This window comes from Sapajus apella, unplaced genomic scaffold, assembly GCF_009761245.1.
Source record: "Sapajus apella isolate SASKATOON/1434 unplaced genomic scaffold, GSC_monkey_1.0 scaffold66, whole genome shotgun sequence".
NCBI lineage: Eukaryota > Metazoa > Chordata > Mammalia > Primates > Cebidae > Sapajus > Sapajus apella.
The window spans coordinates 8,261,666-8,278,027 of record NW_022437006.1 but is presented as its reverse complement, the minus strand read 5'-3'; the positions used below and the strand labels follow the sequence as shown (position 1 = coordinate 8,278,027).

General features: G+C 35.7%; 1 protein-coding gene across 4 annotated transcripts in view; it reads right to left on the bottom strand.

Moving 5' to 3' along the window:
• Positions 1–16,362, bottom strand: part of TMEM117 (transmembrane protein 117) — a 536,937-nt gene that overhangs the window by 173,070 nt on the left and 347,505 nt on the right. For all 4 annotated transcript variants that reach the window (XM_032248373.1, XM_032248370.1, XM_032248371.1 and 1 more), the window contains one exon: positions 13,574–13,671. In XM_032248373.1, the coding sequence (XP_032104264.1) occupies positions 13,574–13,671 (98 nt within the window). The remainder of the gene's footprint in view (positions 1–13,573; positions 13,672–16,362) is intronic.

The window sequence follows — 16,362 nt, the reverse complement described above, 5'->3', positions numbered from 1 at the left end:
AATGGTCTAATTTAAAGTATTTGTATATTTTGCATTCTTGGGCAGATTAACAAATAAAATCTCTAAAGCCTAATATTGATACAAAGATGTATAGATAAAAGATGGTCTTGCATGGGATAATACTAAAACTTGCCATGAACCAAGGCTTAAAACCAATCCAATATATGTATGTGTGTGTGCGTATATGAGCCTGTGCATGTGTGTGTGGGTGTGTGTAAGTGAATCAAGGGAGAAACAGGTGAATATGGAATGAGAATGAAGTCGAAGGTCTTTTCTTTACATTAGAAGGGAAGCTATAAGGACTATGACATAATGGGGAAAAATGTTTACTAAAAAAAGGAGAGTATAGTAAAAGCTCACACAGAGTTAATAAAATATGGAAGAGCAGTAGATTGACAGCAAGGATGATGGATCACATCCCAGAAATTCTTTATCTTCTGGAAGGGCCAAGCCAATTGGCAGAATGAGGCAAACAATCATACTTTTCAGAAGCTTCTCTTGGCAGCTTTGGTATTTTTGCTTATCATTGACCTGAATTTCTGTTTTTGCATTCGTTTGCTCTAGGACCTCACAAGTCAGTCTGTATAGGCTCTAGTTGGCTGAGTTAGTTAATTAAAGTGAAACTCCAATCTGAATAGCAGGAAAACAGGACCCTAAAACTTGGAAAATCTCAATAGTTTATTAAAAAAAAAAAGAGGGTGTACTTTGGTTTAACATATGACCAGCCTATTCTTAGGAGCAATGGAAGTGTCAGTTTGGAGAAATGCAGAATATTCTTAATAGCTTTTGATTTGAAACCATGTGTACAAAATAAGTAAATTTCAACTTTGGGGTGAGAAAGAGACTCCACCAAACATTCATATAAACTGAGGGATCTAGTTCCAAATGATGGTCCAGGTAGAAGCCACCATGAAGGAAGAAGTTCTGGTATGAGGGTTGGGGGACTTTAATACAATAGAAAGTCTCAAGTCATTTACAGAAACACTGGAATGATAATGCTGAATAAGGAGAACTTCATGTAAAGAAATTTATATGGAATGGCCCAAGAACTAAGGACTAAAAAAAGGTTAAAAAACAATCTTTCCCTTCTATGTGTCCATGTGTTCACACACGGGGGTCCTTTGCAAGGTGGAGGGTAGGAGGAGGGAGAGATCAGGAAAAAAACTAATGGATACTAGACTTAATACCTAGGTGATTGAAATAATCTGTACAACAAACCCAGATGACACCAGTTTACCTATGTAACAAACCTGCACTTGTACCCTTGAACTTAAAAGTTAAAAGAAGAATACTCAAAAGAAAAAAAAAGTTTTGAATTCCTGGTTTATGACTTTTTATCAAGGTTCACACTTAATATTAAATTGTTTCAATATCTTCCTGGATCTACAACCATCAAAACATGTGGCCCAGAGAATGTAGCATTCTGGAAAGATTTTTATTCCTAGAAAGCCTAATCTGTGACATTATAGCACTGCTTGCATTCAAGACCAGGGCAGAGATGGTCTTGAATGCAAGCTATTTTGGATTCCATTTTGGAAATATTAAGACAATACATTATTCCTTGGTAGTTCCTAGTTTCTAACATCTCAGAGCTACTATATCAAGAGGCCTGACTGAACTGACCGCAGAGGTAGAGGGAATAGGTAGGATGGACACACTGTAAAAGAAACTCCTGCCCATGAAAATGGAGGAAATCTTCCCTTCTAGCTAGAGGCAGCAAAAAAGGGACAGAAGAATGAGAAGGCTAGACAGCAAGGATCTTATTCCCCTATACCACCAGCATCTACTTTAAGGAGGGAGTAGTGATATGTAGAAATGACATGATTCACGTGAAGATACCCAAGGTGCATCAGGGCTTCTCTGACTGTAGCCCAAGGGAGATGGGAGGTCTTTCCTATAAAAGAGTGATATCACAGTCTAGGGCATTTGTAAATGGATATGGGTAGGCACAGGAGACTGAGAAACTTCCAAATGCCCTCCTTTTCTCTCTGCCAATGCCATAAAGTCCTGCAGATGAGCCAGAAGTTCCTGCATTCACTACTTGGATGCAAAGGTAATGAGAAGACTGCAGACGCCTGTACTCAAGACCCTCTAGGTCCCAACAGTCCAAGACTAAGTCCCTGGGCTGTGGGGACCTAAAGGGAGGGGGAGGTGAATGGAATTCATGACCAGAGACACAAGGCTAGGAATTAAAAGATCAAACAGGAAGTTGCACTTCAGCCATCACTGTCCACACATAAAGCTAAAGGAACAGTTGAGATCATCAAGGATACACATACTTCCCTTCCTCCATCATCATAAAGTAAGGTAAAGAAGTCAAGAAGATGGAGTGAAAGAGGGAGATCTGAAAAACTAAACATTTATCTAAAATAGACAGACTTAACCAAATAAGACCAAGTTCTCTGAAAGATACCATTTAAACTAAAAGACTCACAGTTATAATTAATTAGTAATTTAAATTTTGTGATGAATCCCTATATCCCACCTTATATAGCAACTAGGTGGATGCTCATGAGAAAGACATGATCAGCTATAGATCACAAATATATTGTAACTTCTTGCACATTTGATATATCACTGTACTAAATAATATCAGTAAAGAAATTAGTCCATGGTTAGAAGCTTATGCTAAGGCAAACACCCTAGCTATGTTAAGAGAATGGGTGCTCCAGTCTTGAAGTTTATGCATAAGTAGGCATAGAACAAAATCTGCTATAAACAACAAACATTATTAATAATTTGGGAGAAGGCCCTTTAGATGGCCTTCTCTTTTTCTATTCTAACTAGGATATAGTATTTTAAAAATTGGGCCCAAATAGATACAAAATATTTATAATGGTACAAAGCATTTTTATTGCACAGATGTACAGGGTCTTAACCCACATTCTATCAACATGACTTATTACTGACAATTTTAAGCTTCATCACAAGGTCAAGGTAATTTGTCAGATTTCTCTGCTGTAAAGCTACTTTCCCCCACTTTCACTTTCCATAGTCTATTCTTCGGAAGCAAGTAACAAATTTCAGCTCATACTCAAGACGTAGGGAGTTAAGCTCTATCATCTTGAGGAGATGAATATCTAAATAAATTACTTAAAATTCTTTTGTACAGGAGATTTGTCTCTTTTTTCCAATTTACTTATTTATTTAATCATTTTAATCTAAGTATGAACTCATGAGTATTTGATAATTTGGGTTATAATCTAATATTATGTAATTCATTTTGTTGACCAAATTTCTCTAGCTTTGGCCATTGAGAACTCTTTTGGGTTGACTCTTGCATCCCTTTGAAATGCTCCTGTCATTCTGTTTTTTGAACACTTCCTTACTTTATGGCATGACATGATGTTCTAGGATCATCTTCGATATTCTCTGCCCCAGATTTAAAATCAGTCATTTCTCCAAGGAGCCCTGGTTCCTTTTATTGGAGAATGATATTAGAAATCAAGATCTGGGCAGTGGGTGTGCTCATCACGACTGAGGTGTCATTCTATCTAAGTTCTCTTGGCAGGTAGAGTGAGATATATACAAACATAGCTAAAATTATCCTTGTAACTATCCATCTTTCTATGTGTTAAGCTAAACATGAATTCATACTGATGTTTGATTCTAATCCAGTACCACATTTTTCATTATAGCCTGTCCACAGCCCCTTGCTTATCTGTAACTTCACTCTTTGACAGTGAGAAATCTGGATTCTGTCATCTGCCATTCATTTACTCATCGATCCATTCCAGCAAACACGTAAAGCAAGCTCAGAATTGTTAATTGATAAACCCATGAGAAACAGTTCTACCAACTAGAATACAGTTGTGCATGTCTAGTTTCCTTCATCTTAATTCTTAGAATTCCCAGTCAATACACTGTTTTCTAAAGGTAACTAAATTAGTATGTTTTTCTCCACCTCCCATGTCATTAAATATCTTTACAAAGATAGTTGAAACATAGTGGCTAGTGTTCTATGGAATGGAATGAGCATGCTAAAACTAATTTAACATTTCCTTAGGATGTTACTTTAAGTTGTTTTAATCACTATTCTGAATACTTCATGTTTGTCCAAATACATAGATAACCTTAGACAAGGAAATAGTCTACCCAGAATTATATTATTTTAGAATGAAAAGAATTTTAGATGCCAACCGTTCTCACAAGCAATGCTGGAATGTTATCTCCCTAGTAGATGCTTTTGGCAGGAATGCTGAACTCATTATTTTCCAATGAGTAGAGCTATTATTTGAGTAGCTATGATGTTTAGTATCTTATTACTTCTAGTGTCCACGAATAAAATGCTGGGATTTTGTTGTGCTTAATATAGTGAACATTTAGGACATCAACTATAATCTTTAATTTTGACCTTGCAAATGAGTTTTAAAGAAATTAAGGCCTTGAAAATCCTGAAGTTAAACAAATTAAAAAAAATAGCCATTGGCTTTTCATATGTGAACTTAAGTGAAGTTTCTGTTAATACATCATATTTTATTGGCAAATTAAACTATATGCTGTACACCTTTTTCTGGCTTAATCCCCATAATTGAGAGAAAATAATATACAATTATATCAAGTTAAACTACACAGAATGTTCTGAGCGTTACTACTGACTTACAATAGTGGTTATCTCAATATATCTAATCATCAGCACGTTCTTTTTGTTTCAATTTTCTTGACTCTTTTATACAAACAACAACAACAACAAAGAATGTAGGGAGGTAAGGTGAAACGGTCAAAAGCCTACTAGACCAGGGATCAGAAGCCCTGGGTCTTTAATGCCACAGGAACTTTAATTTTGTGATCTTAGACAAGTCACTTATTTTTGTTTCAATTTCTTTGTCAATAATACAAGGGTAATAGAACATAAGAAGATAAACTCCAAGGGTTTCTTGGATATTTTATCTTTCTTTACACAACCCAAATCCACTTGCAAGGAGAAAGAAAGGGTTATAGTAAATACCTTTGTTGAAAATATGACTAATCATTTTAAAATATGTTAAGTATCTTAAAATCTTAGAATAACTGAAGCCATTCAGTGCATCCCAGGTTCACTAGCTATGCAACTTACACAGCAGGTTTTTGTCTTTAAAATACAGCTAATAATGATATTAACCATGTAGATTGTCAGTGTAGATTAAATGAAACAATGATTGTGTTTCATTGTTTGTGTTCCAAGCCCAGTACCAGGAACACAGGAAGCACTCCATTAATGACAGTTGCTCTAGAATAGAATTATAAAGATATTTCAGCAGAGAGGGAATGACTGATAGATAATAAGCCTCATATGTCTGATAGGTTAAATGTCTTTCTATATTTGGGTGCAACCAATTCGGACTTGTTTGTTTCTCTTTTCTTGCCTAATTGCTCTAAGGCTTTAAGTACTATGTTGAAAATAAGCAGGGAGAGTGGGCATCCTTGCCATGTTCAGAGGAAAAGCTTTCAGTTTTTTACCATTGAGTGTGATGTTAGCTGTAGGCTTTTCATGTATGACCTTTATCATGTTGACTTACATTCTTCTATACCAAGTTTGTAGAGTTTTTATCATGAAAATATGTTGAATTTTGTCAGATGCTTTTTCTGTACCTATGGGGATAATTGGTTTTTATTCTTCATGCTGTTAATGTAATGTGGCATAATTACATTAATTGATTTGCATATGTTGAATCACCCTTGTATCTCAGAGACGAATCCCAATTGGTCATGGTCATGATCTTTTTAATGTGCTCTTAAATTTGGTTTACTGGTTTTTTTTTTTTTTTTTTTTTTTTTTTTTTTTTTTTGAGATGGAGTCCTATTCTGTCACCCAGGCTGGAGTAAAGTGGCACCATCTCGGCTCACTGCAACCTCCGCATCCCAGGTTCAAGCGATTCTCCTACCTCAGCCTCCCGAGTAGCTGCAGGTGTGCACCCATGCCCAGCCAATTTTTGTATTTTTAGTAGAGTTGGAGTTTCACCATGTTGGTCGGGCTGGTCTCGAACTCCTGAACTCAAGTGATCCACTAGCCTTGGCCTTTGAAAATGCAGGGATTATGGGCGTGAGCCACCGTGCTCAGCCTGGTTTGCTAGTACTTTTAAACAATTGTTGCCTCTTTGTTTATCAGGGTTTATGTTTCTTGTTCACTATTGCATTCTCAGTAGAAGGCCTAACACAATTGAAAGATATAAATATGAACAAATATCTAAATAAGGTAAGCACATATTTTTCTCTGATTTAATAGCAAAGCTTTGTCCAGCTTACACATAAAAACACTGGTTCCTCTTTGGTTTCTGGAATATGAGTCACTCATATGTCAAGCCATTATAATCAGGTTTTATTTAACCTTTGTGAGAAGGAACTGAGAGATTGACTCATCTGACCTGTGACACCTGCCTATAGATTCTACCTCTAGTTTGTCAGAAAACTTCCCGGGTATGAAAACAAACATCAAACCATGACAACCTTCAATACAGCTAATGCATTTATCCCTTATTCTAGAAAGAAGGCACAAAAGGAGCTCTGGACAGCAGGGGAAATAAAGAAAAAAGATATTCTGAAAACAAGAGCTGGCACTACGTAACCAGCACTGCTGAGGGGAATTCAGGCTGGATCTGGGCGATGGCAGCAGTCTAATCCCAGGAAGAGATTGCTCATCAATGGGGACTGTCACAGGTCTCAAATTCTCTCAGATAGACCCTCCCCTGCATGCTCCACCTCCCTTAGTTTTGAACCATGGCTCATAAAACATTAATAATTCACTGTCACTTAATAATGATACATGAGTTTCTGTGTGGAGGACGTGAAACTATCAGTTACTAATACTGTTACCAAAACTCTTGTGCCTGACATTTCCCCTGATTCTTAGGTCTTTCTTATTAACTTACTGTATTATTATTATTATTATGATGTTACTCTCCATACCATATTTAATGTATATTAAGATAATAATAATTTGTTGATTTACTCTTGTCTGGTCAGAGGTAAACAACTAAGTTCCTTTTGTTAGACTTTAATAACTGTGATATTCAAAGCAGGAAAATTAACAGCTGCTACATTTGTTTCCCAGTTAAGAATTAAGGTAATTATAGTTAAAAGATACCCTATCCAAACCATTTCACTGGTAGAGAAAGTACTTTAAAAAATATACCACATTGCTCATCCAAAAGAGAAAACATAAAACAATCCTTTCTATAAATCAGAATGGAACAGAGTACACAGCTGCTGTACACAGACACACACGGCAACACACCATGAACATTTTGCTTTCCGGTTTCTCCTGGAGCTTCCAAGTCATCACAGACCACAGTTTTTACCAACTGCTTTGCCACTATAATACTCAAAGACTATAATACTTGCCACAATAATACTCCAGTTTCCAGCATCAATTTCCTTGCGGTTTGCTGCCCAGCCCTTAATATACAAAATTCAGCTTTCTGTTATGGCAGCACCCCATTTCTAGGGATGATTTTCTGCAAACATCAGAATGGGTTATTTTTATGCTACAGTATCGAACAGTGCTTAAACGTCAGTGGATTGTTTCTCACTCAAACTACAAGTCTGCAGTGTTATCAAGAATGCTTATTTTACCCTGGTCATTCAGGAAATCTAAATGACAAGGGCTCCAGCTAGACACAAGCTTCCACAATTGTTATGAGAAAAGAGCTCCTTTCAGTTCATCTCACTGAATATTAAATGTTTCCACTTAGATATGGCACATGCCACTTTTATTCACATTTGCCTTGGTCAAAGCAAGTTATGTAATCAGAGGGGGCAGAAAGGTGAAATCCTCTTATATGTCTGGAAGGTGAAGAACCGGAGTAATTGTGGAGCCCTAATGACCATTAGATCTCTCAATCCCTTTTTCCACCAATTCCTCTACTAATCATAGAAGTCTGTTTTGCCTTATTTTTTTTTAAAGCTAAGCCTTTTGGAAATATCATCCTAAAATGCTTCCCTTCAAAAGCACACAAATTGTGTCTCTAGAGAGTACACAAATCAGGGGGATAGAAGCTAACATGAATATCATATTACTTGTTCTTTATGTAGCTGTTCTTTTACTTCAGACACAAGTCAGTGAAAATGGTTGTTGGTAGTGTCTCTGAAAAATAGAAGAGCATAAGGTATTCACATAGCATTTAGATTCTTAGATCTTTACTTTTTTTAATTATCCAAAAGTCTAGGAAAAGGGCTTTGGAAGAGATCTATAAATATTCCACCCTTTCCCATTTCAAATATAGCCAGTATTTAGTCTCCCCTACAATATGAAAGCCCAGGTGCTACAGCAGCCTCATCTTTGCAAAATTGCAGAAAGAAATAGGAACCATTTTCTTCGACACAGAGACACCTATCACTGAAAATTAAGGAAGAACTCAGCTGCACAGCTGCAAACAATACAGTTTCTGACAGGCGTTTGTGAGTTAAAGCAGCTACAAGTAGGTAAGAGGTACATTTCTCAGAACAAAATTGCATATTGTACTGCTCAAACTGCCATGTATAGTCATACTGCAAGTTAAGAAAGATTTCCTTTGCATTTTTTTTTCTCCAGCATACTTTTTTTTTCACACTAATCTCTTTTTCCTTAACTAAAACAAAATCAAAAGAAAATACTCCTTTTTGAGTAGGCAACACAAAGTATGTAAATACTGTGTTTTATTTAATCTAAAACCTTGCCAATGAGGTCTGTATTTTATCTCCTAGGGCTAAAAAACAAAACAAAACAAAACACCAAATGCCCTTTTTACTTGCTAAATCCCTTTTATGTGAAAAGTATGAACAAAAAGGAAGATTTCTTCACTTCCCACATCATTTCTATATTCAACTTTTTCCATCAGATTTTCCTTTTTTAAAACCATGAATATTGTTGTGAAGATAATCTGAATGTATAGAAATGGATAAAATGGAAAAAAATTTAAAGTGGCATTTAAATTGTTCTTCAGTTAGCTTATGTAATGATTTAAAATACTACTTTTGAAATATAACAGTGAAAACAATCTTTCTAACATATTGCCTAATTATTAATAATTTTACAGAAACAAAGTGTGAATTTTAGTTTGCTCTCTATTTAAGAATATTATTTGCCAGTGAGTAATTAAATTATCATTTTTACAACATTTCAACTATTCTTTAGAATACCCAATGAGCTATGTTATCACAGATGCTAAAAATAAACCCATTTGAGGCTGGGCACGGTGGCTCATGCCTGTAACCCCAGCACTTTGGGAGGCCGAGGTGGGCGGATCACCCTTGGTCAGGAGTTCAAGACCTGCCTTGTCAACATGGCAAAACCCTGTCTCTACTAAAAGCAAACACACACACAAAAAAAGATAGCCTGGCATGGTGACACATGCCTGTAACCCCAGCTACTGGGGACGCTGAGGCAGGAGAGTTGCTAGAACCCAGGAGGCAGAGGCTGCAGTGAGCTGAGATTGCATCACTGCACTCCAGCCTGGGCAACAGAGAGAGACTCTTGTCTCAAGAAAAAAAAAAAAGTTGGTAAGAGATTGGTGATATATAGACCTAAGTAATAATGTTCAAAGAAAAAAACATAGTAAGCTGCTTCAGGAAAAATCTAGCATGGATCTCTCTCCTCTGAAACAGCAATCATGATTAAGAACAGCTAATGACAACAATCACAGGGGCCTGTAGATTATTCTATGCATGGCTTACCCTTGCAAATAGTATACATGGGACCTTGATAACTAGTAGATAACAGTCATCAATCACCTGCCTTTGAAGGTACATGAAATCCGTTGTCATGCTGCTGTGACGAAATATCTGAGATTGGGTAATTTATAAAGAAAAGAGTTTTAATTGACTCACAGTTCCACATGGCTGGGAAAGCTTCAGAAAACATACAATTACAGCCAAAAGGGAAACAAACATCCTTCTTCACATGGCAGCAGGAGAAAGAAGTGCCAAATGAAGGGGGAAAAGCCCCTTGTAAAACCTTCAGAGCTTGTGAGAACTCACTCACTATCAGGAAAACAGCAAAAGGGCAACAATCTCCAATGATTAAATTACCTCCCAGTGGGTATCTCCCATGACAAGTGGGGAATATGGGAACTACAATTCAAGATGAGATTTAGGTGGGGACATAGAGCAAGACCATATCAGTACACTAATAAGAAACATGTGTAAATATAATAAATAGATATTGTTTTAAGAGACACCATCTATAAATACTTTTGATAATAGTTTATCTCCTTTCAAATTCTGATTTTTAAAAACCCTGTAGAGAATTTGGTAGGGAAGAGGGCTCCCAAGAATTGTATGTTCCTCTTTAACACCCTACCTAAAAAAGAATTAACATTAATCATTTGGAAATTGGCACACTGATGTATCCTTTGTTCTCCTGGAGGCAGTCCTAGTGTAATTAAAAACTAGGACTCTGGAGTCAGAGACCTACGCCTATAACAATAGCACCTATCTTACAGGATTGTTATGATTAAATAAATAAAGATATCGGATGTAAAGTCTTTGGCCTAGTGCCTCAAGCAAAACATACTATCAATAAATATTTCCTATAATCATTAAATTATATATTATTCAGAAAAGCTATATGGGAAGTTTACAAATAGGAAAAAAGATGGAGGTTAAATAGTACCATAAAAATAGTCCACACATGAAAATAAGGTGTGAATATACATCTAAAAAATCATATTCATTTTCATAACAATATTGAAAAAATCCACTTTTGTTTACCTGTTAAGAATTGAGTTCAAAATGTCGTATATCTCCAGCAACATTTAATGGATAATGCTAAAGCACAAAAGATAACATAGAATGTATATTTTCCTCAAGTACTTAGTTTCTATGATTTGTGTAGCTTTTGCATTAAAAAAAAAAAATCAACCTCCAGAATTAAATCCAAGAATAAACAGATTTTTTTTCCTCTTCTGTTTCAAAAGGCAGGTATGTACAGGATAATATATACCAACACCAGCTACAATCAATTACAGTAGTCCCCCCTTATCTGCTTGGCATGTGTTCCAAGACCTTCAGTGGATGCTTGAAGTCCTGGATAGTGTCAAACCCTATATATCCTACGCACGAACTTATTTTTCCTTCTTTACAATTGCAGGTATAGAAGATCCGTTCTTACTATATTTCTCAGCATACGATATTTAAACCTCACTGCATGATTTTTTTCTTTCCTTATTAAGTAGAGAACTTTCACCTTTTCACTTAAAGGAAGCCATATGGCTTCTCTTCTGCTTATCCCCAAATTGCCAGCATCACTACTTTTGTGCTTGGGGACCGGCTCTAACTAAAATAAGGATCACTTGAACACAGCACTGCAATACCTTGACAATAGATCTGGTAAGTGAGATAGCTACTAAGTAACTTAAGGGCAGGTAGCATAGGCATCATGGATAGACGCTAGAGAAAGAGATGATTGATGTCCTGGCAGGATATGAGTCTTCATCACACTACTCAGAACAGCGCACAATTCAAAACTTAGTTATGGTTTATTTCTGGAATATTCCATTTAATATTTTCAGACTATAGTCAACCAAGGCTAACTGAAACCATGGAAAACAAAACCATAGATAAGGGGGAAATGCTGTAGAACATTTATAAGTGTTAGTTTATATAACTTTTCATGGGATTATATAATTATTCCATTGTCTATTATACCACGTGGAATCACTGTGCTTGGGGAGTGTGCCACAGCCATGTGAAAGTGTCCATCTTGCTGCCTCTCCATTCCTTTTTGTTTGAACTTGTTCACATACACATAAATAACGGTGACTCCACAAAGTTCCATAAGACATGGATTGTTTTCTAATTGCAAGGATTGGGCTGGAGCGCTAAAGGAAATTACATAAAGAAGAAATGCCAATGTAGCAGATGTGATTTATAAAGAGGCTCCTTTTCTGTATCACTTCTCAGAGCAAAATCATATCCTGTCAAATATACTAGGCAATTTAGTATTTACAGGAGACAGTTTTATATATCAGATTTTACTGGTGAAAATTACAGCTTCTTTTTGCTGAGTCAAATACCCACCTCTGGTCAAATCTTAAGTGTACTGCTATATTAGCAAAACTTCTCTTTTATAAATATGAATATACAACAATATATAAAAAGAAATTAATTCATAAAATAATTAGGCTAATTTTTTAAAATTGTACTTCAAGTACTGGGGTACATGTGCAGATCTTGTAGGATTGTTGCATAGGTACACACATGCCATGGTGGTTTGCTGTCTCCATCCCCCTGTCATCTACATCAGGCATTTCTCCCAAAAGTATCCCTCCCCAACCTCCCCACTCCCTGATGTCCCTCTCCTAGCTCCCAACACCCAACAGACCCCACTGTGTGACATTCCCCTCCCTGTGCCCATGTGTTCTCATTGTTCAACACCTGCCTATGAGTGAGAACATGTGGTGCTTGCTTTTCTGTTCTTGTGTCAGTTTGCTGAGAATGATGGTTTCCAGATTCATCCATGTCCCTACAAAGGAAATGAGCTCAACCTTTTTATGGCTGCATAGTATTCCCTGGTATATATGTGCCACATTTTCTTTGTCTACCAGAGGTACAAAGAGGAGCTGGTACCATTCCTTTTGAAACTATTCCAAACAATACTAAAAGAGGGAATCCTCCCTAACTCATTTTATGAGACGCACATCACCCTGATAACAAAACCTGGCAGAGACAAAACTAAAAAAGAAAACTTCAGGCCAACATCCATGATGAACATAGATGCAAAAATCTTTAATAAAATACTGCCAAACTGAATGCAACAGCACATGAAAAGGCTTATCCATCACGATCAAGTAGGCTTCCTCCTGGGGATGCAAGGCTGGTTCAACACACGCAAATCTATAAACGTAATCCGTCACATAAACAGAATCAAAGACAAAAACCACATGATCATCTCAATAGATGCAGAGAAGACCTTCGAAAAAATTCAACAGCCCTTTATGCTAACAACCCTCAATAAGCTAGGTATCAATGGAACGTATCTCAAAATAATAAAAGCTATTTACAACAAACCCACAGCCAATATCATACTGAATGGGCAAACTCTGGAAGCATTCCCTTTGAAAACTGGCACTGGACAAGGATGCCCTCTCTCGCCATTCCTATTCAATATAGTATTGGAAATTCTAGCTAGAGCAATTAGGCAAGAAAAAGAAATAAAGGTATTCAATTGGGAAAAGAGGAAGTCAAATGGTCTCTATTTGCATTTGACATGACTATATATTTAGAAGACCCCATCGTCTCAGTCCAAAATCTCCTTTAGCAGATAGGCAACCTCAGCAAAGTCTCAGGATACAAAATCAATGTGCAGAAATCACAAGCATTCCTATACACCAATAACAGCCAGAGAGCCAAATCATGAGTGAACTCCCATTCACAATTGCTACAAAGAGAATAAAATACCCAGGAATACAACTAACAAAGGGTGTGAAGGACTTCTTCCAAGAGAACTACAAACCACTGCTCAAGGATGCTGGTTTTAATGGAGCATAGTAATCACCAAAAATTTCCCCTTAGATAGAATTCTATATCTCTAAGGAAAATTACACCCACCTCAAATCCTAAAGGATTCACTAAAGTGAATGAGGCAATGCAGAAATAAATAAGTGAAACAATTTCTTACCAGAATAAAGTGATCCTAACATTTCCTTTCTTCCAGAAAGCTCTTGCTGATTTTCCCCAGTCAGGATAAGGTTTGTCCTGAAGCATCATATCAGTGACCTGAAGCAATGAAAGAAACTTATTTAGCATGTTCAGAAATCTTAAAATCAGATTTAGCTATAAGCCTACAATTTATATTCTATTGAGAATAAAATAAGTGTACATTTTAACATTATAATATATGCAGAAATAAAAATTAGGATATACTTCATTCAATTAAAAACTTTAATAGTTTATTTGACTGTACATACTGAATAAACATGTAAAGTCACTCAACATGTTAGATATTACGATTTTTTAAAAATTAAGATTACCTTATATAAGCAGGTATCTTTCAATATTAAAATCACCACAGAAACGAAGCATATGTAACAAAATACTATATTCTTTTAAAGTTTGTCTAAATCAGAAACTCTGAATTGAAGTATGTCCTGATGTCTAGATTTTTAGTGACATTATTAATCAAAATATTATCTCCTCCTTTTCTCTTCCTTACTTCTTCAAGTATATGTGTGGTAAAGTACTTGTACCCAGTTTTATGGCATATTTATTCTAATTAGCTAGCATTCTCTCGTCCGCAATTCTATGCCTTCATCTAAAAATGTTCTTCCTCTTTTCCCCACCTGCACAGATTCTGCCCATCTTCTGAGGCCTAAGTCATATTACTATTGTGATGTCTTCACTGTTCTCCCCAACTTATAGAAACCTTGTGGTTCTTGACCCATCCTTCTCATGTCATGTATCACTTTCTAACTTCTCTTTTACTTACTTATATACTTTTTTCTCTCTTCACTAGGCTTTGAAATTGACAGTGAAGATCTTTATATCCCTCCTAATGTCAAAAAGATTTTTATATACTAGGCCAAAATATTTGCTCAAAGAAGAAATGATAACATAAATTAAGATATAAATGCCAGTTTTTAAAGATCCATTAACAAAGTACATTGCTCATTAACCACATCACATAATGGTTTCAGCAGAAGCCCAAAGTATTATAAATAGTTAATCTATTAGAAAGGTATTTAAAAAATCCAAAGGGGATCTAGAATAAATTTCCTTAAAGTGTTACATAAATGTGTGTGTATGTTATACATGCACACATTTTTCCCATTTCCAGCCTTTCCTTCAAGAGAAGAGAACATTATTCCACTATTTTGATTTTAACTAATGTTCAAACCCAGACAAGATAGATTCAAATTAAGAAAACAGAAATGAAATGAGATTTACTGCATTGAATAAGGGAATATTTTCATCACCCACTAAAATAATTTTTTCTCTTGCCCTTAAACCTTTATCATTGCATTTAAGTGTAGCTTTCAGCAGTAGCCTTGAAATGGGTGATATTTAATCGTTTATGATGAAAGATTGTGATTCAGTGGAGAGTCCTTTTAGATTAGTGACCCCTTCAATAGTACTGGACTTCCTGTGGAAGGCACATCCATTCTCAAGCAGGGGCATCCAAAAATGGTCTCTGGAAACATTCACTGGCATGTCAATGCTTCACATGGTTACTTAGGTGACACAATCAGAATGGTGGATAAGGAGCCTAGTTTCCAGGAAAGATCTGATTTAATTCTTTATATTATTTCTAAATGTCATTTCTAGGAATAGAGTTCCCAAGATTCTCTTGGTTGGTGTGAACCAGAGTTAGTCCATTCCCCTTCACTGAGTAACACTACAGATTTATGTAGGCTCTATTTAACTTATGGCCTACAATAATTTTACATGATGTGGCTTCATTGTTGAATCAAAAAAGATTCAACAATCATGCGTGGTTTTAATGTAAACTTTCAGTTCATTTATTTAAACTTTCACTTTATAAATGTGAATGCAACTCATATTAAGAATTCAAAAAGGAAAACATTTTTTACTTATTTTTAAAAGGAAACTAGTTAATTGATGGTTTTTTCATCTGTATATTTTCTTCTTGATCCTTTAAAATTACAGGATTATATTTTCTCACTCAAACTAATACCCATGGATTGTATTTTCCATCAAAATGATTCATGGCACTTATAAAAATGAGTAAAGGGAAGACGAAAAGACAAAAATTAATCATTAATCAAGTGAATTACATTTTACTGAAAAAAAGAATAAAAGTGAAAATAGAGAAATTTAAATCTCATGTACTCTTAGGTATAAAAAGAGTTCTATATCATAACTCCTCTTGAGGAAAGCCACTTTTCCTTTATAACCTTCTTTACTTACAGGTCTAGTGTCAAATATTTTAACAAAACCTAAAGGTTACATGGATAAGTATGTAGATAAATATTTCTTGTTACACCAGACTTTTAAAAGATTTAATTAATTCTCTTCAGCAATATTTATTCTGTTCCAGAAAGAATCAACACGGTAATAAATATTTCCAAGGGACAGAATGATTACTGGGTGGGTTTTATTTAATTTTCAATGTTTTCTCCAGGGCATTTTCTGGGAAATGCTTATTATGTTTTCTAGAAGGAGGCAATCTGCTGCTGTATGACCAATTATTACAGCTGCATGTTTTATAAAAATGACATTCTAGAATAAAGCATTTTCTCAGGAAAATGGCGAGATGAAGCAAAAAACATTCTTTCTGATGCCAGGCAGCTGATCTCTGTCACCTCCAGCTCCAACTCTTTAAGTCATATCATCAGATCAATGTCAGGTCACTTGCAGCTAAATTGGCAGAAGCAGAGACAGTCATTAAAGGGATGCATTCCATAAAGAAAAATCCAATTACGTCCTGCATTAGAGAAATCAAATTCATTT